The sequence below is a fragment of the Triturus cristatus genome, chromosome 9 (assembly GCF_964204655.1).
Source record: "Triturus cristatus chromosome 9, aTriCri1.1, whole genome shotgun sequence".
NCBI classification, from domain to species: Eukaryota; Metazoa; Chordata; class Amphibia; order Caudata; family Salamandridae; genus Triturus; species Triturus cristatus.
Window position 1 is genome coordinate 1,286,030,415 of NC_140592.1, and position 27,149 is coordinate 1,286,057,563.

The window sequence follows — 27,149 nt, forward strand, 5'->3', positions numbered from 1 at the left end:
CTCACTAGCCCTCATTGTGTCCACGCAAGGTCGAGACCCACCTGCATTCGCCATCAGGTGGCCTCATTTACGGGTCCATGACTAAGCCCGCATTCCTTCCTCTAACAGAAGATCTAAATTGTTTTATGGTGTCCCAAAGACTGTATTTAATGGCACTCGGAATGAATGTATGTTGGCACAGTCTTCAGACACATTTCTGTGACTGTTTCCCGGCTGAAGCATTTAATTAAACCAATTGTTCCGGTTTTGCAAATGCCTCTTGTTTTCTTAAGGTAAATTCGTATTCCAGAAAAAGTTGTAGTTCAACAAAACAGGCTCTCATTCCTGAAAGTGAAGAGGTGGCTCCAAGCGACAGGGATCACATACATGCTCATATTTCCACACAACTCAAAGTAGCCCTGACAGATGACACAACACAAGTGTGTGTGGATCTGAAAATGGTTTGGGGCTGGATAGAGTACAACAATGCTAGTCCTGCTTCTGGCAAAGACCTCCTTAAATACACACATAATAACAGACAGAAAGGAAAAGACAGAGAAGTAACATAAAAAAACGGATCTATAACGAACAACAGACAAACGCCTCAGCAGGCCAAGCGTGAAAGGCGCCATTGCAAATAAGCAGCGCTAAAACACCAGGTCTTGTGCAGAGCCACATCGCACGCGTGAAAGAGTCTATTGCATATCAGCAGCGGTGCAACACCTGGAACCGCGCCGACCAACATCACAAGTGTGAAAGAGGCCATTGCATATCAGCAGCGGTGCAACACCTGGCACAGTGCAGACCCACCTCACCGAAGAGAAAGAGGCCATTGCATATTAGCAGCGGTGCAACACCTGGTGCAGTGCAGACCCACATCACAGGTGTGACAGAGTCTATTGCATATCAGCAGTGGTGCAACACCTGGTGCAGTGCAGACCAACATCACAAGCGTGAAAGAGGCCATTGCATATCAGCAGCGGTGCAACACCTGGAACCGCGCCGACCAACATCACAAGTGTGAAAGAGGCCATTGCATATCAGCAGCGGTGCAACACCTGGCACAGTGCAGACCCACCTCACCGAAGAGAAAGAGGCCATTGCATATTAGCAGCGGTGCAACACCTGGTGCAGTGCAGACCCACATCACAGGTGTGACAGAGTCTATTGCATATCAGCAGTGGTGCAACACCTGGAACCGCGCCGACCAACATCACAAGTGTGAAAGAGGCCATTGCATATCAGCAGCGGTGCAACACCTGGCACAGTGCAGACCCACCTCACAGAAGAGAAAGAGGCTATTGCATATTAGCAGCGGTGCAACACCTGGAACCGCGCCGACCAACATCACAGGTGTGACAGAGGCCATTGCATATCAGCAGCGGTGCAACACCTGGCACCGTGCAGACCCAGATCGCAAGCGTGAAAGAGTCTATTGCATATCAGCAGTGGTGCAACACCTGGAACCGCGCCGACCAACATCACAGGTGTGAAAGAGGCCATTGCATATCAGCAGCGGTGCAACACCTGGCACAGTGCAGACCCACCTCACAGAAGAGAAAGAAGCCATTGCATATTAGCAGCGGTGCAACACCTGGTGCAGTGCAGACCCACATCACAGGTGTGACAGAGTCTATTGCATATCAGCAGTGGTGCAACACCTGGTGCAGTGCAGACCAACATCACAAGCGTGAAAGAGGCCATTGCATATCAGCAGTGGTGCAACACTTGGTGCAGTGCACACCAACATACCAAGCATGAAGAGGCCGTTGCATATCAGCAGTGGTGCAACACCTGAGGCAGTGCAGACCCACACCGCAGAAGAGAAACAGGCCATTGCATATCAGCATTGGTGCAAAACCTGGTGCAGTGCAGACCAACATCACAAGCGTGAAAGAGGCCATTGCATATCAGCAGTGGTGCAACACCTGGTGCAGTGCAGACCAACATAACAAGCATGAAGAGGCCGTTGCATATCTGCAGTGGTGCAACACCTGGCGCAGTGAAGACCCACATCGCAGAAGAGAAAGAGGCCATTGCATATTAGCAGCGGTGCAGCACCTGCCACCGTGCAGACCCACATCACAGGTGTGAAAGAGTTCATTGCATATCAGCAGTGGTGCAACACCTGAAGCAGTGCAGACCCACATCGCAGGCGTGAAAGAGGCCGTTGCATATCAGCAGCGGTGCAACACATGGCACCGTGCAGACCCAGATCGCAGGAGTGAAAGAGGCCATTGCATATCAGCAGCGGTGCAACACCTGGCGCAGTGCAGACCCACACAGCAGGCGTGAAAGAGGCCACTGCATATCAGCAGCAGTGCAACACCTGGCACAGTGCAGACCAACATCGCAGGCGTGAAAGAGGCCATAGCATATCAGCAGTAGTGCAACACCTGGAACCGTGCCGACCAACATCACAAGTGTGAAAGAGGCCATTGCATATCAGCAGTGGTGCAACACCTGGCGCAGTGAAGACCCATATTGCAGGCGTGAAAAAGGCTTTTGCATATTAGCAGCAGAGCAACACCTGTCACCGTGCAGACTTACATCACAGGTGTGAAAGAGGCCGTTGCATATTAGCAACGGTGCAACACCTGGCACACTGCAGACCCACATCACAAGCATGAAAGAGGCCATTGCATATCAGCAGTGGTGCAACACCTGAGGCAGTGTAGACCCACATCGCAGGCGTGAAAGAGGCGGTTGCATATTAGCAGCTGTGCAACACCTGGTGCAGTGCGGACCCACATCGCAGGCGTGAAAGAGGCCGTTGCATATTAGCAGCGGTACAATGCATGGCACTGTGCAGACCCAGATCGCAGGAGTGAAAGAGGCCATTGCATATCAGCAGCAGTGCAACACCTGGCGCAGTGCAGACCCACACAGCAGGCGTGAAAGAGACCACTGCATATCAGCAGCGGTGCAACACCTGGCGCAGTGCAGACCCACACAGCAGGCGTGAAAGAGACCACTGCATATCAGCAGCGGTTCAAAACCTGGCAGAAGGCAGACCCACATCGAAGGCGTGAAAGAGGCCGTTGCATATTATCAGCGGTGCAACACCTGGCACAGTGCAGACCAACATCGCAGGTGTGAAAGAGGCCATAGAATATCAGCGGCGGTGCAATACCTGCCACTGTGCAGACCCACATCATAAGCGTGAAAGAGGCCATTGCATATCAGCTTTGGTGCAACACCTGGTGCAGTGCGGACCCACATCGCAGGCGTGAAAGAGGCCATTGCATATTAGCAGTGGTGCAACACCTGGCACAGTGCAGACCCACATTGCAGGCGTGAAAGAGGCCATAGCATGTCAGCAGCAGTGCAACACCTGTCACCATGCAGACTCCCCACATATACACACAACCACAACCAGAAAGGAAAAGAGAGTAGTAACAGAAAAAAGGGATCTATAATGAACAGCTGACAAACGACTCAGCAGGCCAAGCGTGAAAGGGGCCATGAATATCAGCAGGGGTGCAACACCAGGCACAGTGCAGACCCACATCACAAGCATGAAAGAGGCCATTGCTTATCAGCAGTGGTGCAACACCTGGCACCGTGCAGACTCCCTGCATACACACACAACCCCAGCTAGAAAGGAAAAGACAGAGTAGTAACAGAAAAAAGGGATCTATAATGAACAGCCAACAAACAGCTCAGCGGGCCAAGCGTGAAAGGTGCCACTGCTGATCTGCAATAGCACAACACCTGGCACTGTGCAGACAACCATCGCAAGCGTAAAAGTGACTATTGTATATTAGCAGCGGTGCAACACCTGGCACTGTGCAGACAACCATCGCAAGCGTAAAAGTGACTATTGTATATTAGCAGCGGTGCAACACCTGGCACAGTGCAGACCACTTTGCTGGCGTGAAAAAGGCAGTTGTATATTAGCAGTGCTGCAAAACATGGCTCCGAACAGACCCACATCAGAGGCGTGAAAAGGGCCATTGCATATCAGCAGCGGTACAACACCAGGAACCGCGCAGACCCACATGCAGGCGTGAAGGTGGCTATTGTATATTAGCAGCAGTGCAACACATGGTACCGTGCGGACCCACATCACAGGCAACGCAGCAGGTGACCTGACACCGATGTCTTTTGAATGTGAACTGGATGATGGTGCAGATGCTGTTGAGGGGGTGCTTGTCCGCAGGAGGGACATGTAAACATTTCAGGCTGAGGTTAGGTTTTGCAAACATTTAAATATAAAGTTTTATATGGCCCAAGCATGACCTGAGAGTATCAGAGCACTTTACAGGTGATATGAAGTAAATAACAAGTAAGAAACAAGAGAACAGCCGCATAAATTAGAAAGGTACACACTGTAAGATAGCAAATTGAGGAAAGCAGCCTTCATAGGACAAGTCAAGAGGGAGATGTACATGATCCTACTGACGAATAGTACTCATGGGTGAAGATCATGACTCAAAATGTGTGAACCTAGAGCAGAAATGTGTTCATCAGTAGTGATTTCACTTCTGTTTTGAAGGAAGCAGCGGAAGTGGTCAGTTTGATTTCCGGAGCCAGAGTGTTCCAAATTTTCAGGACAATGTCCGTGGAATATCTGTGGTTTTAGCAACGAGGTGCTTTGAGAGGATCTGTCTCCACCAGATAATTCTAATTGTTGTGCCACGTACCTTGGTGTGTTGAAGTGTAAGGCCTTGTGAGTCATGTCAGCCATGTTTAGTAGTATTCTTGCCTCATATGGGAGCCAGTTCAAGAATTTTAGATCCGGGGAGATGTGTTTGTTTCTTTTTGCTCCTGTGATGAGCCTGGCGGCAGCGCTAAGAGAATCCCTTGGAGATGCCAGCGTGGATATGAGAAGGCCACAAAGGGTTGCACTTCCATAGCCCAATCTGGGAGTGACTAGCACCTGGGCCGCTGATTTGGGGTCGCCATGGATGCGGAAGGGTTTTAATTTCCTTAAAATGCTCATATCATCTGATAATTCTCCCCTTTGGTGACGGTACTGATGCGCTCCTGCATGTTCAGGTTGTTGCTGAGTGTTATTACCAGAGATCCTGCAGGGTCTATAATGTGAGGAGAGCAGTCGAGAGCAGTTAGATGCTTCATCCATAGATCAATGGGATGATGCGATCTTTTAAGGTGGGCTACAGTGTTTGTTTCTCATTGGTGTCTCATGTAATGTGCTTTGTTAGTTGTTTCTCATCATTTCTACACTGTTTGTTTCACATTGGTGTTTGTGTTGTTTCTCATTGTTCTCTTCTGATGAGTCCTGTGTTGTTTGTTTCTCAGTGAGGTCTCCTGAAGTTTGCTCATATGTTTGTTTCTCATAAATGTCTACATTGTTTGTTTCTCATTCTTGTCTTCTGAGGTGTCCTGGGTTGTTTGTGTCTCATTGTTGTCTCATGTAGAGTGCTTTGTTAGTTGTTTCTCATAAATGTCTACATTGTTTGTTTCTCATTCTTGTCTTCTGAGGTGTCCTCAGTTGTTTGTTTATCATTGGTGTTTCATGTAGAGTGCTTTGTTAGTTGTTTCTCATAAATGTCTACATTGTTTGTTTCTCATTATTGTCTTCTGAGGTGTCCTGGGTTGTTTGTGTCTCATTGTTGTCTCATGTAGTGTGCTTTGTTAGTTGTTTCTCACAATTATCTGCATTGTTTGTTTCTCATTCTTGTCTTCTGAGGTGTCCTGGGTTGTTTGTTTATCATTGGTGTTCCATGTAGTGTGCTTTGTTAGTTGCTTCTCATCATATCCACATTGTATTTCCTCTGAGGTACACAGTGTTGCATGTTTCGGTGTCTTCTAAGGTGGATTTCACTGATTTGGTCAATCAATCAATCAGGATTTATAAAGCACAGCAAATCACCTGTGATGGTCTCAAGGTGCTGGTGGTCCATGACTGGCCATTTGTCCAGTCTATAATCCTCCAATATCACTTGCATCTCGCAGGGTGCTAGCAGCTGATTGGATGGTGAAGATGATGATGGAAATCTGCTTCTTCACTTGATCCCAGCGCACCGTCTGCTGCACATCATTTTCGATGTCGAAGAGAGCGGAAGCCAGCCCTGGGAAGCTGGAGGCGGCATAGCTGTTGTGCTGGCTTGGAGCGTAAATGACGTGTCTGGAGAAAGCAATGAAGGGTAAAAGAGACACACAAGATTAGCATGGGACAGAGTTAGAGCGTCACACACCTAATGTACCAATGGGGGCACAAGGTGTCAACCACAATCACACTGTACCAGCAGGACACGAGCTCAGTCACCCACAAAACATCGGAAGAACTAACCAGGCAATTCACACACCATCAGGCAACAACTCCTCCATGTAAAACAACTCAGAAACCCCAGACCACCAATCCATTGAACTCCTGGGCTACAATCCTACCCATTCGTACCATCCGGAGAGTTCATGCAACCAACATTTACACAGCCCAACAAGTCATAGCAGCCATGAGCAAAAACCACTTCAGACTAAAACCTCAGATTACCAGCAGTAGCAAGTTGTTCAATCGAAGAGCTACCAGCAACCTATCAATCAACAGAAAACAAGGAACAGCAATGTCCCAACTGGTACACAACACGCCTATGAAACCTATGGACGAGAACACTACCAACCCATGGAACTCTACGCAAAGAGCCCACTGAAGAAAACAACACACGCCTATGAAACCTATGGACGAGAACACTACCAACCCATGGAACTCTACGCAATGAGCCCACTGAAGAAAACAACACACGCCTATGAAACCTATGGACGAGAACACTACCAACCCATGGAACTCTACGCAAAGAGCCCACTGAAGAAAACAACACACGCCTATGAAACCTATGGACAAGAACACTACCAACCCATGGAACTCTACGCAAAGAGCCCACTGAAGGAAACAACACACGCCTATGAAACCTGTGGACGAGAACACTACCAACCCATGGAACTCTATGCAAAGAGCCCACTGAAGAAAACAACACACGCCTATGAAACCTGTGGACGAGAACACTACCAACCCATGGAACTCTACGCAAAGAGCCCGCTGAAGAAAACAACACACGCCTATGAAACCTATGGACGAGAACACTACTGACCCAAGGAACTCTACGTAAGGAGCCCACTGAAGAAAACAACACACACCTATGAAACCTATGGACGAGAACACTACCAACCCATGGAACTCTACGCAAAGAACCCACTGAAGAAAACACCACACGCCTATGAAACCTATGGACGAGAACACTACCAACCCATGGAACTCTACGCAAAGAGCCCACTGAAGAAAACAACACACGCCTATGAAACCTATGGACGAGAACACTACCAACCCATGGAAATCTACGCAAAGAGCCCACTGAAGAAAACAACACACGCCTATGAAACCTGTGGACGAGAACACTACCAACCCATGGAACTCTACGCAAAGAGCCCACTGAAGAAAACAACACACGCCTATGAAACCTATGGACGAGAACACTACCAACCCATGGAACTCTACGCAAAGAGCCCACTGAAGAAAACAACACACGCCTATGAAACCTGTGGACGAGAACACTACCAACCCATGGAACTCTATGCAAAGAGCCCACTGAAGAAAACAACACACGCCTATGAAACCTGTGGACGAGAACACTACCAACCCATGGAACTCTACGCAAAGAGCCCGCTGAAGAAAACACCACACGCCTATGAAACCTATGGACGAGAACACTACTGACCCATGGAACTCTACGTAAGGAGCCCACTGAAGAAAACAACACACACCTATGAAACCTATGGACGAGAACACTACCAACCCATGGAACTCTACGCAAAGAGCCCACTGAAGAAAACACCACACGCCTATGAAACCTATGGACGAGAACACTACCAACCCATGGAACTCTACGCAAAGAGCCCACTGAAGAAAACAACACACGCCTATGAAACCTATGGACGAGAACACTACCAACCCATGGAACTCTACGCAAAGAGCCCACTGAAGAAAACAACACACGCCTATGAAACCTGTGGACGAGAACACTACCAACCCATGGAACTCTACGCAAAGAGCCCACTGAAGAAAACAACACACGCCTATGAAACCTATGGACGAGAACACTACCAACCCATGGAACTCTACGCAAAGAGCCCACTGAAGAAAACAACACACGCCTATGAAACCTGTGGACGAGAACACTACCAACCCATGGAACTCTATGCAAAGAGCCCACTGAAGAAAACAACACACGCCTATGAAACCTGTGGACGAGAACACTACCAACTCATGGAACTCTACGCAAAGAGCCCGCTGAAGAAAACACCACACGCCTATGAAACCTATGGACGAGAACACTACTGACCCATGGAACTCTACGTAAGGAGCCCACTGAAGAAAACAACACACACCTATGAAACCTATGGACGAGAACACTACCAACCCATGGAACTCTACGCAAAGAACCCACTGAAGAAAACACCACACGCCTATGAAACCTATGGACGAGAACACTACCAACCCATGGAACTCTACGCAAAGAGCCCACTGAAGAAAACAACACACGCCTATGAAACCTATGGACGAGAACAGTACCAACCCATGGAACTCTACGCAAAGAGCCCACTGAAGAAAACAACACACGCCTATGAAACCTGTGGACGAGAACACTACCAACCCATGGAACTCTACACAAAGAGCCCACTGAAGAAAACAACACACGCCTATGAAACCTATGGACGAGAACACTACCAACCCATGGAACTCTACGCAAAGAGCCCACTGAAGAAAACAACACACGCCTATGAAACCTATGGACAAGAACACTACCAACCCATGGAACTCTACGCAAAGAGCCCACTGAAGGAAACAACACACGCCTATGAAACCTGTGGACGAGAACACTACCAACCCATGGAACTCTATGCAAAGAGCCCACTGAAGAAAACAACACACGCCTATGAAACCTGTGGACGAGAACACTACCAACCCATGGAACTCTACGCAAAGAGCCCGCTGAAGAAAACAACACACGCCTATGAAACCTATGGACGAGAACACTACTGACCCAAGGAACTCTACGTAAGGAGCCCACTGAAGAAAACAACGCACACCTATGAAACCTATGGACGAGAACACTACCAACCCATGGAACTCTACGCAAAGAACCCACTGAAGAAAACACCACACGCCTATGAAACCTATGGACGAGAACACTACCAACCCATGGAACTCTACGCAAAGAGCCCACTGAAGAAAACAACACACGCCTATGAAACCTATGGACGAGAACACTACCAACCCATGGAAATCTACGCAAAGAGCCCACTGAAGAAAACAACACACGCCTATGAAACCTGTGGACGAGAACACTACCAACCCATGGAACTCTACGCAAAGAGCCCACTGAAGAAAACAACACACGCCTATGAAACCTATGGACGAGAACACTACCAACCCATGGAACTCTACGCAAAGAGCCCACTGAAGAAAACAACACACGCCTATGAAACCTGTGGACGAGAACACTACCAACCCATGGAACTCTATGCAAAGAGCCCACTGAAGAAAACAACACACGCCTATGAAACCTGTGGACGAGAACACTACCAACCCATGGAACTCTACGCAAAGAGCCCGCTGAAGAAAACACCACACGCCTATGAAACCTATGGACGAGAACACTACTGACCCATGGAACTCTACGTAAGTAGCCCACTGAAGAAAACAACACACACCTATGAAACCTATGGACGAGAACACTACCAACCCATGGAACTCTACGCAAAGAGCCCACTGAAGAAAACACCACACGCCTATGAAACCTATGGACGAGAACACTACCAACCCATGGAACTCTACGCAAAGAGCCCACTGAAGAAAACAACACACGCCTATGAAACCTATGGACGAGAACACTACCAACCCATGGAACTCTACGCAAAGAGCCCACTGAAGAAAACAACACACGCCTATGAAACCTGTGGACGAGAACACTACCAACCCATGGAACTCTACGCAAAGAGCCCACTGAAGAAAACAACACACGCCTATGAAACCTATGGACGAGAACACTACCAACCCATGGAACTCTACGCAAAGAGCCCACTGAAGAAAACAACACACGCCTATGAAACCTGTGGACGAGAACACTACCAACCCATGGAACTCTATGCAAAGAGCCCACTGAAGAAAACAACACACGCCTATGAAACCTGTGGACGAGAACACTACCAACTCATGGAACTCTACGCAAAGAGCCCGCTGAAGAAAACACCACACGCCTATGAAACCTATGGACGAGAACACTACTGACCCATGGAACTCTACGTAAGGAGCCCACTGAAGAAAACAACACACACCTATGAAACCTATGGACGAGAACACTACCAACCCATGGAACTCTACGCAAAGAACCCACTGAAGAAAACACCACACGCCTATGAAACCTATGGACGAGAACACTACCAACCCATGGAACTCTACGCAAAGAGCCCACTGAAGAAAACAACACACGCCTATGAAACCTATGGACGAGAACAGTACCAACCCATGGAACTCTACGCAAAGAGCCCACTGAAGAAAACAACACACGCCTATGAAACCTGTGGACGAGAACACTACCAACCAATGGAACTCTACACAAAGAGCCCACTGAAGAAAACAACACACGCCTATGAAACCTGTGGACGAGAACACTACCAACCCATGGAACTCTACGCAAAGAGCCCACTGAAGAAAACAACACACGCCTATGAAACCTATGGACGAGAACACTACCGACCCATGGAACTCTACGCAAAGAGCCCACTGAAGAAAACAACACACGCCTATGAAACCTATGGACAAGAACACTACCAACCCATGGAACTCTACGCAAAGAGCCCACTGAAGAAAACAACACACGCCTATGAAACCTGTGGACGAGAACACTACCAACCCATGGAACTCTATGCAAAGAGCCCACTGAAGAAAACAACACACGCCTATGAAACCTGTGGACGAGAACACTACCGACCCATGCAACTCAACGCAAAGAGCCCGCTGAAGAAAACACCACACGCCTATGAAACCTATGGACGAGAACACTACTGACCCATGGAACTCTACGTAAGGAGCCCACTGAAGAAAACAACACACACCTATGAAACCTATGGACGAGAACACTACCAACCCATGGAACTCTACGCAAAGAACCCACTGAAGAAAACACCACACGCCTATGAAACCTATGGACGAGAACACTACCAACCCATGGAACTCTACGCAAAGAGCCCACTGAAGAAAACAACACACGCCTATGAAACCTATGGACGAGAACACTACCAACCCATGGAATTCTACGCAAAGAGCCCACTGAAGAAAACAACACACGCCTATGAAACCTATGGACGAGAACACTACCAACCCATGGAACTCTACGCAAAGAGCCCACTGAAGAAAACAACACACGCCTATGAAACCTGTGGACGAGAACACTACCAACCCATGGAACTCTACACAAAGAGCCCACTGAAGAAAACAACACATGCCTATGAAACCTGTGGACGAGAACACTACCAACCCATGGAACTCTACGCAAAGAGCCCACTGAAGAAAACAACACACGCCTATGAAACCTATGGACAAGAACACTACCGACCCATGGAACTCTACGCAAAGAGCCCGCTGAAGAAAACACCACACGCCTATGAAACCTGTGGACGAGAACACTACCAACCCATGGAACTCTACGCAAAGAGCCCACTGAAGAAAACAACACACGCCTATGAAACCTGTGGACGAGAACACTACCAACCCATGGAACTCTACGCAAAGAGCCCACTGAAGAAAACAACACACGCCTATGAAACCTATGGACGAGAACACTACCAATCCATGGAACTCTACGCAAAGAGCCCACTGAAGAAAACAACACACGCCTATCAAACCTGTGGACGAGAACACTACCAGCCCATGGAACTCTACGCAAAGAGCCCACTGAAGAAAACAACACACGCCTATGAAACCTGTGGACGAGAACACTACCAACCCATGGAACTCTACGCAAAGAGCCCACTGAAGAAAACAACACACGCCTATGAAACCTGTGGACGAGAACACTACCAACCCATGGAACTCTACGCAAAGAGCCCACTGAAGAAAACAACACATGCCTATGAAACCTATGGACGAGAACACTACCAACCCATGGAACTCTACGCAAAGAGCCCACTGAAGAAAACAACACACGCCTATGAAACCTATGGACGAGAACACTACCAACCCATGGAACTCTACGCAAAGAGCCCACTGAAGAAAACAACACACGCCTATGAAACCTGTGGACGAGAACACTACCAACCCATGGAACTCTACGCAAAGAGCCCACTGAAGAAAACACCACACGCCTATGAAACCTATGGACGAGAACACTACCGACCCATGGAACTCTACGCAAAGAGCCCACTGAAGAAAACAACACACGCCTATGAAACCTGTGGACGAGAACACTACCAGCCCATGGAACTCTACGCAAAGAGCCCACTGAAGAAAACAACACACGCCTATGAAACCTGTGGACGAGAACACTACCAACCCATGGAACTCTACGCAAAGAGCCCACTGAAGAAAACAACACACGCCTATGAAACCTGTGGACGAGAACACTACCAACCCATGGAACTCTACGCAAAGAGCCCGCTGAAGAAAACACCACACGCCTATGAAACCTATGGACGAGAACACTACCGACCCATGGAACTCTACGCAAAGAGCCCGCTGAAGAAAACACCACACGCCTATGAAACCTATGGACGAGAACACTACTGACCCATGGAACTCTACGCAAAGAGCCCACTGAAGAAAACAACACACGCCTATGAAACCTATGGACGAGAACACTACCAACCCATGGAACTCTACGCAAAGATGCCCACTGAAGAAAACAACACACGCCTATGAAACCTGTGGACGAGAACACTACCAACCCATGGAACTCTACGCAAAGAGCCCACTGAAGAAAACAACACACGCCTATGAAACCTATGGACGAGAACACTACCGACCCATGGAACTCTACGCAAAGAGCCCGCTGAAGAAAACACCACACGCCTATGAAACCTATGGACGAGAACACTACCGACCCATGGAACTCTACGCAAAGAGCCCACTGAAGAAAACACCACACCACCACACGCCTATGAAACCTGTGGACGAGAACACTACCAACCCATGGAACTCTACGCAAAGAGCCCACTGAAGAAAACAACACACGCCTATGAAACCTATGGACAAGAACACTACCGACCCATGGAACTCTACGCAAAGAGCCCACTGAAGAAAACACCACACGCCTATGAAACCTATGGACGAGAACACTACCAACCCATGGAACTCTACGCAAAGAGCCCGCTGAAGAAAACACCACACGCCTATGAAACCTGTGGACGAGAACACTACCAACCCATGGAACTCTACGCAAAGAGCCCACTGAAGAAAACAACACACGCCTATGAAACCTGTGGACGAGAACACTACCAACCCATGGAACTCTACGCAAAGAGCCCACTGAAGAAAACAACACACGCCTATGAAACCTATGGACGAGAACACTACTGACCCATGGAACTCTACGTAAAGAGCCCACTGAAGAAAACAACACACGCCTATGAAACCTATGGACAAGAACACTACCAACCCATGGAACTCTATGCAAAGAGCCCACTGAAGAAAACAACACACGCCTATGAAACCTATGGACGAGAACACTACCAACCCATGGAACTCTACGCAAAGAGCCCACTGAAGAAAACAACACACGCCTATGAAACCTGTGGACGAGAACACTACCAACCCATGGAACTCTACGCAAAGAGCCCACTGAAGAAAACACCACACGCCTATGAAACCTGTGGACGAGAACACTACCAACCCATGGAACTCTACGCAAAGAGCCCACTGAAGAAAACAACACACGCCTATAAAACCTATGGACAAGAACACTACCAACCCATGGAACTCTACGCAAAGAGCCCACTGAAGAAAACACCACACGCCTATGAAACCTGTGGACGAGAACACTACCGACCCATGGAACTCTATGCAAAGAGCCCACTGAAGAAAACACCACACGCCTATGAAACCTATGGACGAGAACACTACCAACCCATGGAACTCTACGCAAAGAGCCCGCTGAAGAAAACACCACACGCCTATGAAACCTGTGGACGAGAACACTACCAACCCATGGAACTCTACGCAAAGAGCCCGCTGAAGAAAACACCACACGCCTATGAAACCTATGGACGAGAACACTACTGACCCATGGAACTCTACGCAAAGAGCCCACTGAAGAAAACAACACACGCCTATGAAACCTATGGACGAGAACACTACCAACCCATGGAACTCTACGCAAAGATGCCCACTGAAGAAAACAACACACGCCTATGAAACCTGTGGACGAGAACACTACCAACCCATGGAACTCTACGCAAAGAGCCCACTGAAGAAAACAACACACGCCTATGAAACCTATGGACGAGAACACTACCGACCCATGGAACTCTACGCAAAGAGCCCGCTGAAGAAAACACCACACGCCTATGAAACCTATGGACGAGAACACTACCGACCCATGGAACTCTACGCAAAGAGCCCACTGAAGAAAACACCACACGCCTATGAAACCTGTGGACGAGAACACTACCAACCCATGGAACTCTACGCAAAGAGCCCACTGAAGAAAACAACACACGCCTATGAAACCTATGGACAAGAACACTACCGACCCATGGAACTCTACGCAAAGAGCCCACTGAAGAAAACACCACACGCCTATGAAACCTATGGACGAGAACACTACCAACCCATGGAACTCTACGCAAAGAGCCCGCTGAAGAAAACACCACACGCCTATGAAACCTGTGGACGAGAACACTACCAACCCATGGAACTCTACGCAAAGAGCCCACTGAAGAAAACAACACACGCCTATGAAACCTATGGACGAGATTACTACCAACCCATGGAACTCTACGCAAAGAGCCCACTGAAGAAAACAACACACGCCTATGAAACCTATGGACGAGAACACTACTGACCCATGGAACTCTACGCAAAGAGCCCACTGAAGAAAACAACACACGCCTATGAAACCTATGGACAAGAACACTACCAACCCATGGAACTCTACGCAAAGAGCCCACTGAAGAAAACAACACACGCCTATGAAACCTATGGACGAGAACACTACCAACCCATGGAACTCTACGCAAAGAGCCCACTGAAGAAAACAACACACGCCTATGAAACCTGTGGACGAGAACACTACCAACCCATGGAACTCTACGCAAAGAGCCCACTGAAGAAAACACCACACGCCTATGAAACCTGTGGACGAGAACACTACCATCCCATGGAACTCTACGCAAAGAGCCCACTGAAGAAAACAACACACGCCTATGAAACCTATGGACAAGAACACTACCAACCCATGGAACTCTACGCAAAGAGCCCACTGAAGAAAACACCACACGCCTATGAAACCTGTGGACGAGAACACTACCGACCCATGGAACTCTACGCAAAGAGCCCACTGAAGAAAACACCACACGCCTATGAAACCTATGGACGAGAACACTACCAACCCATGGAACTCTACACAAAGAGCCCGCTGAAGAAAACACCACACGCCTATGAAACCTGTGGACGAGAACACTACCAACCCATGGAACTCTACGCAAAGAGCCCACTGAAGAAAACAACACACGCCTATGAAACCTATGGACAAGAACACTACCGACCCATGGAACTCTACGCAAAGAGCCCACTGAAGAAAACAACACACGCCTATGAAACCTATGGACGAGAACACTACCGACCCATGGAACTCTACGCAAAGAGCCCGCTGAAGAAAACACCACACGCCTATGAAACCTGTGGACGAGAACACTACCAACCCATGGAACTCTACGCAAAGAGCCCACTGAAGAAAACAACACACGCCTATGAAACCTGTGGACGAGAACACTACCGACCCATGGAACTCTACGCAAAGAACCCACTGAAGAAAACAACACACGCCTATGAAACCTATGGACGAGAACACTACCAACCCATGGAACTCTACGCAAAGAGCCCACTGAAGAAAACAACACACGCCTATGAAACCTATGGACAAGAACACTACCAACCCATGGAACTCTACGCAAAGAACCCACTGAAGAAAACAACACACGCCTATGAAACCTGTGGACGAGAACACTACCGACCCATGGAACTCTACGCAAAGAACCCACTGAAGAAAACAACACACGCCTATGAAACCTATGGACGAGAACACTACCAACCCATGGAACTCTACGCAAAGAGCCCACTGAAGAAAACACCACACGCCTATGAAACCTATGGACGAGAACACTACTGACCCATGGAACTCTACGCAAAGAGCCCACTGAAGAAAACACCACACGCCTATGAAACCTATGGACGAGAACACTACCAACCCATGGAACTCTACGCAAAGAGCCCACTGAAGAAAACAACACACGCCTATGAAACCTATGGACGAGAACACTACCAACCCATGGAACTCTACGCAAAGAGCCCACTGAAGAAAACAACACATGCCTATGAAACCTGTGGACGAGAACACTACCAACCCATGGAACTCTACGCAAAGAGCCCACTGAAGAAAACAACACACACCTATGAAAACTATGGACGAGAACACTACCAACCCATGGAACTCTACGCAAAGAGCCCACTGAAGAAAACACCACACGCCTATGAAACCTGTGGACGAGAACACTACCAACCCATGGAACTCTACGCAAAGAGCCCACTGAAGAAAACAACACACGCCTATGAAACCTATGGACGAGAACACTACCAACCCATGGAACTCTACGCAAAGAGCCCACTGAAGAAAACACACGCCTATGAAACCTATGGACGAGAACACTACCAACCCATGGAACTCTACGCAAAGAGCCCACTGAAGAAAACACCACACGCCTATGAAACCTATGGACGAGAACACTACTGACCCATGGAACTCTACGCAAAGAGCCCACTGAAGAAAACACCACACGCCTATGAAACCTATGGACGAGAACACTACCAACCCATGGAACTCTACGCAAAGAGCCCACTGAAGAAAACAACACACGCCTATGAAACCTATGGACGAGAACACTACCAACCCATGGAACTCTACGCAAAGAGCCCACTGAAGAAAACAACACATGCCTATGAAACCTGTGGACGAGAACACTACCAACCCATGGAACTCTACGCAAAGAGCCCACTGAAGAAAACAACACACACCTATGAAAACTATGGACGAGAACACTACCAACCCATGGAACTCTACGCAAAGAGCCCACTGAAGAAAACACCACACGCCTATGAAACCTGTGGACGAGAACACTACCAACCCATGGAACTCTACGCAAAGAGCCCACTGAAGAAAACAACACACGCCTATGAAACCTATGGACGAGAACACTACCAACCCATGGAACTCTACGCAAAGAGCCCACTGAAGAAAACACACGCCTATGAAACCTATGGACGAGAACACTACCAACCCATGGAACTCTACGCAAAGAGCCCACTGAAGAAAACACCACACGCCTATGAAACCTATGGACGAGAACACTACTGACCCATGGAACTCTACGCAAAGAACCCACTGAAGAAAACAACACAGGGACTATGAATACATTATCGAAAAAAATAACATCAACAAAAATAACTCTTATAACCTGCGGACAAAAGCCCGACGATACTAAAAAATAAACGATACCACCAAGGAGTATACAGTGAGACAGCACCACCCCACCCCCCTGGGGGCAGTCCCACCGTTTCATAAAACCCTGGAACAACAGCTCTGAAATGTATTCTGCCAGACCAAGGAACCAGCACACCCATCAAGCAGTTCCTAGTTCCAGGGTCAACAACCGCATTCATTAAGGAGAAACAATTTCACAAATTCATAAAATCAATGCACAATGATCGAGAATAGCAATCTACCAATTCATATCCCCAGAGATGACATAATTGTACATTTATACAACCAAGACATAACAAAGACAATAATGTGACCTGCCCAGGACTCATAATACACCCAAGAACAACAGTCTCCTCAGCCAGTGTCACTCAGGAGAACATCTCATTGGAGTTTTATATTTTACACACTCACAACAATAAATCACACAGATGTATGCCAGAGATGGTGCTTACAGGCACAGCTGCTGAAGAACCCCCTCATTTTAACAACATATGGATAATAATTCGATAATGAATCCATACACACTTACCACAGAGAGGGCATGAACCACACCTCTTATAACAGAGAAAGCATGAATCACACCTCTTGCCAACAACAACAGGGCCTCAACCACACCTCTTACCAACTACAGGATATCAACCACACTATCTCCATCCTGCAGGGCATTAACCATACCACTTACCAACTACAGGGCATCAATCACACCACTTACCACAGAGAGGGCCTCAACCACACCTCTTATCAACAACAGGGCATGAGACACACCACTTAACACCTACCCCATTTCACGCACAGAGGACACCTCTTTTTTTTCTTCTTTTTTTTTTCTTCCTATGACCTCCGTAGCTTTAGCAACCTTTTGACCTGATCCACCTTTGGTGCATATAATTTGGTGGTTCCAATCTCAGCTGGTGTTCTTACGGGGACCACCCATTGCGCACAACCTGAGCTGACCCAGAGGTTTCAATCATTGGAATTTATTCTGTACCTTAATCTAATCTAGTCAGAAGGTGAATCATCCAACAAGTTCCAAAATAACCCAGTATCTGGCCTTTCTCTATATACACTTACCCTCTGATCTAAGGCTCTAAAGTATCCTACAGGATTCCACCAGGCATTCCAAGTAGGGGGGCACCACCTGAGGCCACAATTTGCAAATCTCTCTCCTGACCAGCAGAATCAGATAAAACACCAATTTGTGTTGCAACCCCACCGGGCCTGCCCCCCCCCCCCTTGACACGGATACAATACCAAATAAAATAAGAGATGGGCTCACCTCCACAACGGTACCCAGGACCCTGGAGACAGTCTTACCCACCCAACTCCAGCATTCTTGTATCTTAGGGCATCAGGCGAAAACGTGGACATCATCTGCATTCTGGAAGCCACATCTCAGACAGCTAGCTTCTCCACCGCCCTTTATTCTGGATATTTTAAGAGGGGACTAAGGGTGGGCGGAATTTGCGTAGTCGCGCTATGCAAAGCTACGCGAAACTGTAAAAAATCTCCACGAGCACGCAAAAATTCCACGAACATGTGGAATTGCTTGTTTCGCCCATTCGCGATGCTTTTTTCTTGTTCGCGAACGCTGTTTGCGTGCTCGGGGAGAAATATCTTGCAAACACGCTTTTTGAAAGCGCGAACAAGCAAAACATTCTGCAAAGCCGTGTATAGCAGAATTTTTAGCAATTCCACGTTCTCCGCTGTTAGAAATGGGATTTCTGGTTGGCTAGGGCTTGCGCCAAAGCCAGGCAGAAACCACCACTCTAAGTCAGGACTGGGGAGTTACACGCCAAAGATAACCCCTGCTCACCCCCTTGGTAGCTTGGCACGAGCAGTCAGGCTTATCCCGGAGGCAATGTGTAAAGCGTTTACGCGCGCACCCAGCAACAACACCCAAGGCCCACCACAAAAGAAACTCCACACAAGGTATTATATAAAAATAGCCTTTGTATTATACCAAAACACATTAGATAATATTCACACAATTTACACTGTGCCAACTGGCACGGCCAGAATTTACAGGGGGATTATCTACATGGGACAGGGCCTCATGGACCACTGTCAGGAATAAGCACTTTTAGAACTAACACTTGGTAGGAATAACACTTTAGAACATAGCACATACAATCACTGTAGCACCAATTAGAAAATGTAGCGCACAACCAGTAACCACTGGTAACAGGTAAGTACCACCTACGCAACCCTAACCACCTTAGGAAAATATTATGCAGGGAACCATGAACTTACTAGTTGTAACCTATACTAGGGAAAACCATCTCCTACGCATAGGCACAGTTAGAAATAAACATAGCATAAAGGGAAGGCACATTGCGCAAAAGTACATATATAAAAATCACCAGGTACCCTAGGGGAGGGCACAACACAGGGAAACTGTCCCCAGGCCAACTTGGGCTCTCAGGGGCTCAAACGCCCTTTGTCCAGCAGAGTCAGGGCAAGACTGCGCAGGCTGCGCAAGCCAAAGCGTAAAGGCCACAACCTAAACGTTGCAGCTGCCCACTAAGTGCTGGGCAGCTGGGAAAATGCTGGGGCACCACTGTGCCTTCTCAAAACAATATACAGCACTGGAGTCACCTAGGCTCTAAAAGAAGAATGCCCCCAAAACGGCGTGGGAGCCTTCTAGGCTCTTGAACACAAATATGTCCCAGTCACGTTGGAGCGCACTAGCGCTCTAAACCAAACAATGCGGGGGACGTTGGAGCCCTCTGGCTCTTAACCAAGAATGCCCGCCTCATTGGAGTCCCGCTCGGGGGACTCGTTATCAAACAATTTGCCCCGTCGCTGGAGCCTCTCTAGGCTCTAAACAAACAATGGGGCCAACGTTGGAGCCTCACCGGGCTCTGGACATGCCTAATGCCCCCATACGTTGGAGCCTTCTCTGGGCTTTGAACAGAGAACAGCGCTGCGCGGGGCCGAGGAGACCTGCGGGGACGCCCTCACTTACCGGGCAGTACTTCCGGACACGCTGGGGCGGCCTCGCTGCTCCGGTCCCAGTCTTCGTCGTGCGGGGCTCTCTCTTCCACATGAGAGCCCCGTCCGTCTCAGGCTTCCGCGGCGGCTTCGGGGAAGGCTCGCGCTTCCTCTCCTCCCAACGCGGCTCCCTCGGTCGAGCCTCTGATCACGTGGGCAACACTCTCTCCCGCTGGGCCAATCCCAGCGCGGCAGAGAGATGACGTGGGGGAGACTCTGGCCTGCGGCGGTGAGTTTCGTTCTTGGGAAGGCAGCAATGCGATGTAGGCTCCCGCCTTCAGTAAAACAAAGTCAATAACGGGGTAGGCTCCCGCTTCCAGCACATGAACGCGGGGTGGGCATCCGCTCACCAAGGGATATAAAAACGTGGGGTGGGCACCCGCTATAAGCAAATCACTCCTTAAGGCGGCACAAGTATGCGGGGTGGGCTCCCGCAATTAGGACAAGGAAATAAGCGGGGTGGGCACCCGCGATGGCACAAATATGCGGGGTGGGCTCCCACAATTCTTCGGAGCACGGGGGAATCCTCCACACGTCGGGGAATCCCTGAGCTGCTACGAAAAGCACAGCGCTAAGCAAAGCGCCCTCCAGGGAATCAAATCAACCGCCCCCAGTCCAGGGAAGCAGTTCCCCCCTTTCAACAAAGGCCAAGGCCAGGGAAAAGTCAATTAGGATCAGAGAAGAACATTTTGTAAGGGGACACAGCCCCTTTTTATACACATAATACCTTTGTCCCAAGGTGCAGGGGAGGGGCGAACCAGATGCAACTGGTTCTTGAGCACTTTGTTTTGCTCAGCCCCTCTCCCTATTCACAGAGCAGGCCAGGGTCATCAGTCGCACCACAGGGGGCGGAGCCAGCATTGTGTGGGGAAAGCCCAGCCCTATTCAGGTCCTAGGTGTACTCCTCCCACCCATCTGGCTGCTGATCTCCCCATTCACCACTGGGGGACTCCTCCTGAGACTGGGGATTCCCTAGCCCATCACATGACCTCAGCCAGCCAATCACGCGCCAGGCAGTCACTGCACATTTATGCCAGCGTCTAGAAGTGGCACTTCCATACTAGCTACAGTAACGCCGCACACATCATCGCGCAGCATTTAATCACACGAGTCCGCACATACCAAACTCGCTCCTGCACTCCCCACGCATCAGGAACTACCAGGGACACATACATTCCCCCATGCCTTCCTATGGGAGGGCAGGCCAACCTCACTACACGCACGCACTTTACCCTGGGACACAGCGGTAAAGTGCGCAGAAGTCAAAAATTACTAACACCAGGTCACAATTAACAGCAAAAAGTTTTAGGGGTAAACCTGCCAGAAGGGCCAAGTCCAACATCCGCGGAACGCGAAATTACCGAAATTCTGCAAATTCCACGAGCGGAACGGAATTTACCTCCCAGGCCTAGAGGGGACGAGTATATCCTGTGGAATGTGAAAAAGTGGTTTCTCCTGAGTGCGGCAGATCTAATCAGTGGGTAAAGAATGTCTAGAGATACTTGCCAGAAATCTTTCAGCTCTTCACTCGGCAAGTAATTCTCCCAGACCCGGTATGGCTTTTCCATCTTTCTGTCTACTGCAGCCAGGAGATGGTTAAACCAGTGAGCCACTTCTTTCTTCCTTGGGGCCAAATCTTGTAGTTCATTTTCCATGGGATTTTCTTCCAAAAGGGACCAGCGTTGACTCTTACACCAGGATGAAATCTGATAGATCTTAAACCTAGACAGAGCTCCACTCGTAATGTGACTCCAAAAGTCCCAAGAGTGACATTTATTACCCATACGATGTCCTTCCAGTGTGAGACTCCAGCCTCTTTTAATGGCTTAGAATATCCAAAAGACACTCCGGTGTTCCAGGGGAATCCCACACTGGGGCACAATCGCTATAGTAGGAAAGTCCCAAGCAGTATTGACAGTCTGATCATAACTTGTCAGCCACGTCTTCAGACTTTTTTTTTCCAAAAATTTAAAGGTGCCAAATTTATACATAAATCCTTGCTCCTCTATGCCAACTAACATAGCTTTAAACATAGTGCCAATCAGCGAGTCATCTGGAGTAAGCAGTAACATCTTACAGTTTTTTAGTTGGTAGGCCCAACAATACAGCTGGAGGTATGGTAAGCCCATGCCCCGATGCGCCTTAATTTTTTTTCCAGGACAGCCTGATTCCTTTAACTGCCCAAATAAAGGAGGATATCTTGCCCTGAATTTTAAGTAGGTCAACTTTTGCAAATGCTCGGGATGTTATTAAACAGATAAGTATATTTCGGAAGCACGCACATTTTAATCAAGTTAACCCGTCCGTACTTGGGGAGCGGGATATTCTGCCATCTTTTTAATATAACATCAACCTCTTTCGAAACTCTGTCTAAATTAGTTTTTGGAATTTCTCCGAGATCCTGGGTTATTATAACTCCAAGATAGCTGAGCTCCCTGGCGAAAATCCCCTCCTGATCAGCGATGTGCCATGCCATTACCTCAGTCTTGTCGTTATTAATTTCATAGCCCAAGAATTTCCCAAAGATCTGGGCTTCAACAAGAAGCTCCAGAAGTGTAATGTTGACATTTGAGGATAATAAAATTAAGTCATCTGAGTATAGCGCTAATTTCCCCACAAACCAATTTACTGCAAAAGGAGCAATCTTCTTATTCAGTCTTAAACTCCGGGCTAAAGGCTCGATATATACATCAAAAGGAATGGGGGACAATGGGCAGCCCTGCCTAGTGCCACGCCCTATTTTAACAACAGGAGAATGGCTACCAATAACCAGAATCTGAGCTCGGGGGGATTTATATATATTTTTAGAACTTCCCTAAAACCGTTGCCAATTCACACAGTCGAAGGCTTTGGCCGCGTCGACAGTAATAATTGAAAGACGGAGACCCTGTGACGATGCCAGATCAGCCGCCCCAATTAAAGTGTGCACCAGTTCCGACATCAGCCTGCCCGGAAGAAAACCCTTTTGATCTTCGTGGATTATTGGTCCTATGATCTTACAAAGCTGAATATTCAAAATCCCTGCAAAGATTTTATAATCGACATTTAATAATGAAATTGGCCGATGTGACTGGCACTGGGTCGGATCCGTGCCGGGCTTCAGACTCAGAGTAATAACCGCATCACTCCAGGAGTCCGGTAAAGGGGAGGTGCCCTCTAAGGTCTCATTATACAGTTTCAACCAGACCGGGATAACCTCTTCCCTCAATATGGCATAAACCTCAATCGGGATCGCATCGGGGCCTGCCGCTTTCCCTTTCTTAGCTCTGTCTAGAACAGTTAATATCTCACTCCCTGTTATTTCTAGTCTAAGAATTTTTTGACTATCCTCAGTTATTTATGGAAGCTGTTTCTCCTTGAGCCAACTATCAATGTGTTCCTCCGCAACCTGAAGATCTTCTCGATATAGCTCCTGGAAGAATTGCGCAAAAGCCTGTTCTATATTCCCTTTATCCTCTGTGGTGTGTGTGCCAACTTTAATCTTACTAATGTAATTATAAGATCTATCAACTCTGCTCTTCATGGCGAGAAGCTTGCCACAGTTCTCCCCTTGCTCAATATCACTCATTTTACTAGCCTCCCATTTTTGAAGTAAAATCTCTTCAGACTTAAGTCTGAAGTTCAACTGCAACTCTTCCACTCTCTTTATTAAGTTACCATTCTCTGTTCCAGGAGGTCTGCTTCTGCCCCTGCTAGCTGTAGTTCTAAGTCAGCCAGCTCTTTCCTCTCGGCCCTAGCCCAGCCCATAACTGCCCCTTTTAGTGTCCCTCTCAGCCAAGCCTTAAAGGTATCCCACACAATATGCAAAGGGGCCGAGCCCAAGTTGTCTTGAAAGAAGATAGCTGTTTCTAAACTAAAAAAACCTGGAGTTGAAGATTGCAGAAGAAATCACCTATTTAAAGTCCATCTCCTCAGGGGGAACTCTAGAGGGAGTTCAAAGTGAGAGCTATGGCACCCTGATCAGAAAGGTGCATGAGCAAATATTCGATTAAACTTACTTTATCGAGTTCTGAGTGCTCCATAAATATATAATCAATTCTGGAATTAAGAGAATTCTTCTTACTACAAAAGGAGTACTCCCTAATCTCACCCATTTTTTTCTGCCATACATCACAGAGGTTAAAAAATGTTAGCATAGTCAAAAGATGAGCTTTAACGTGCGGCACTGCTACATGTGTTCAAGGGGGGACCTATCTAGCTTGTTATTTAAAAGCACATTGAAGTCTCCTCCCAATATCAGAGGAGCCTCATAATTGACCAAGGCAAGACAAAGATTGTTCAGAGGCATGATGTCGCCCTCATTAGGACCATATTGACTAGCTCGAGTGTATTTAGACTCCTGACATTTAATTTCCGCAATAACCCAGCGTCCTCTATTATCTACCTGGGATTTAATGAGCTCGACTCCTGAATTCGCTTTAAGTATAACAGCAACCCCCTTCGAGCAACATAGCTGGTCCTAGGCTATAATCTTATCAACCCATCTTTGTTTACCAAATAATGCTTTAAATTCTGATTGTAAGAGATGGGTCTCCTGGATCATAAGGATCCTAGCGGAACTATTTTTTATGTACTGGAGAATCAGGCGCTGTCTTCCTCTAACTCTTAAACCATTAACATTCCAACTTAAAAATTCAAGATGCCGATTCCCTCCCCGAGCTAATGTATCCCCAACCATTGTCCTGACTCCACCCTCTGCTGCACTCACTGGAGGTTGTTATGTCACATGAGACTGTTGTTATGTCATCTTTTTTTTATTTTTTCCCAATGCTCCCCACCAACAAACATGAAAAATCCCCCAACCCTCCCACAGGAACCCTCCCTGACTACCCATCGGCAATAGACTATTGCCTTTCGAGCCGGAGCCCTCCAGCCTCCTACATAAATAGAAAAACCAAAATAACAATAGACGTTGATTTCCTTAATCTATAAAATATAAGTTGGATTTGGTTTGTGCCAAGAAGCTATCTAATTCCTCCGGGAACCTAAAGTTATACATTTTATTAGCCCATACAACTTTTAGAATTGCAGGAAACCGCAGCTGAACTTGAGCTCCCTCGTCCCTTAATGTATCCATCTGCTTACTCAATTCCCATCTCCTATCTTCCGTAACCCGGGAAATATCTGACTGTATTCTGAAGGAGGCATCCTGGATAGAGGTGGGTGGAATTTGCGTTGTCGCGCTACGCGAAGCTACGCGAAACAGTAAAAAATCTCGGCGAACACACAGAAATTCCGCAAACACGCGTGTTAGAAAGGGTAGACGGACCGGGAGGGTCGGCCGGGGTCAGGAGGAGAGGTCTCCGGGGAGAGCCGTCTCCAGCGATCGTACAGACAAGTAACTTCCCCCCCCACAGACAGATACCACACACGGGTAAGGTTCAGTGTTCTTTATAAGCACTTCTTAAGGTACGGTTGAATGGTACAAGGAGGTCTGGACCCAGGGGTCCCCTCGATTCAAGTCTCTCAAAGCAGGGTAAGGGGTAGCGGGACAGTCTGTCTACCAGTCAGGTAGTTCGGATGAGGGGATGATCAGCTCACAATCCTCGAGCTTGGTGGTTTAGTTGGTATGGGCCGCGGCAGCGCCAGCAGGTCCCGGTTGAGATGTCGGTACACAGTCCGCGGCAGCGCCAGCAGGTCCCAGAAAGATGGTCGATGTACGGTCCGCGGCAGCGCCAGCAGGTCCCGGTGAGGATGGTCGTTACAACGGGCCGCGGCAGCGCCAGCAGGTCCCGACGAGGATGGTCGTTACAACGGGCCGCGGCAGCGCCAGCAGGTCCCGACGAGGATGGATGTTGCAGAGAGCCGCGGCAGCGCCAGCAGGCAGGACGATGGTTCACAAGAGCGGCTTCGGCAGCGCCAGTAGTCCGTCAAGGCTGAGTTCTCTCGGTGTCTCTCGACTCCAGGATACAACTGCCTTCCTGCTCCGGAGTTGCCCCAGTTATAGGGCAGGCGCCCTTTGATGTCCGGACCCTCGCACTTGGAGGTCGGAGGGCCCGGGATGAAGGTGTCCAGACACCCAGCAGGGGGTGGAGCCTGCGCCTGGGGGAGCTGGAGGCGATCGGCACCTGGCGGGGGGAAGAGCTCTTGACACTTCGTTCTCCCATTGACCTGCCAAGTGGTCCGCTCACCTCCTGGGTGGAGGGTGGTGCCGGGATGTCGGGGCCGGCCAGGCCCGGGGTTAGGGTCGGGCCGAGGCCACGCGGCCTCGTGGTGCAGGGCCCAAGATGGCGGCTTGACCCGGCCGGGGGAGCCGGTGGGGCTGGGCCCCGTGATGAGTAGAGGTCCGAGGGCAGAAGATCCGTCGGGAGACGGGGTACAGGTGCTTTTCGTGGGTTATGCCTGGTGGGCCGGAGCTCGGGCCCTGTCGTGCGGGGAGGGAGCAAGCCCTTCGTGTGGCCTGTCCAACATGCGTCCCCCCCAGCTGAAGGCGGGGAGAGTCACCCATCTCCTTGGGGACTCTCT

The 27,149-nt window shown here is 48.6% G+C and overlaps 1 protein-coding gene and 1 pseudogene across 2 annotated transcripts in view; both read right to left on the minus strand.

Moving 5' to 3' along the window:
• Window positions 1-4,175: 4,175 nt before the first annotated feature.
• The window catches only part of LOC146799783 (putative N-acetylated-alpha-linked acidic dipeptidase), a 348,737-nt pseudogene continuing 325,763 nt past the window's right edge, over window positions 4,176-27,149 (minus strand). The window contains exon 18 of the transcript XR_014968969.1: window positions 4,176-6,073. The product of XR_014968969.1 is annotated as a putative N-acetylated-alpha-linked acidic dipeptidase (transcript). The remainder of the gene's footprint in view (window positions 6,074-27,149) is intronic.
• LOC146799784 (uncharacterized) lies at window positions 5,568-8,754 on the minus strand. The gene is made up of 3 exons (XM_085627533.1): window positions 8,751-8,754; window positions 7,705-8,604; window positions 5,568-6,690 (listed from the first exon to the last, which is right to left on the minus strand). Exons 1-3 carry the CDS (start codon window positions 8,752-8,754, stop codon window positions 6,431-6,433), a joined length of 1,164 nt encoding a protein of 387 aa, XP_085483659.1. The 3' UTR covers window positions 5,568-6,430.

Bases quoted from the DNA above. Each gene is read 5' to 3' on its own strand.
- LOC146799784 (XM_085627533.1), bottom strand. The intron at 6,691-7,704 runs GTGTGTGTTGTT...TAGGTTTCATAG, and splicing joins CTCGTCCATAGGTTTCATAG to GCGTGTGTTGTTTTCTTCAG.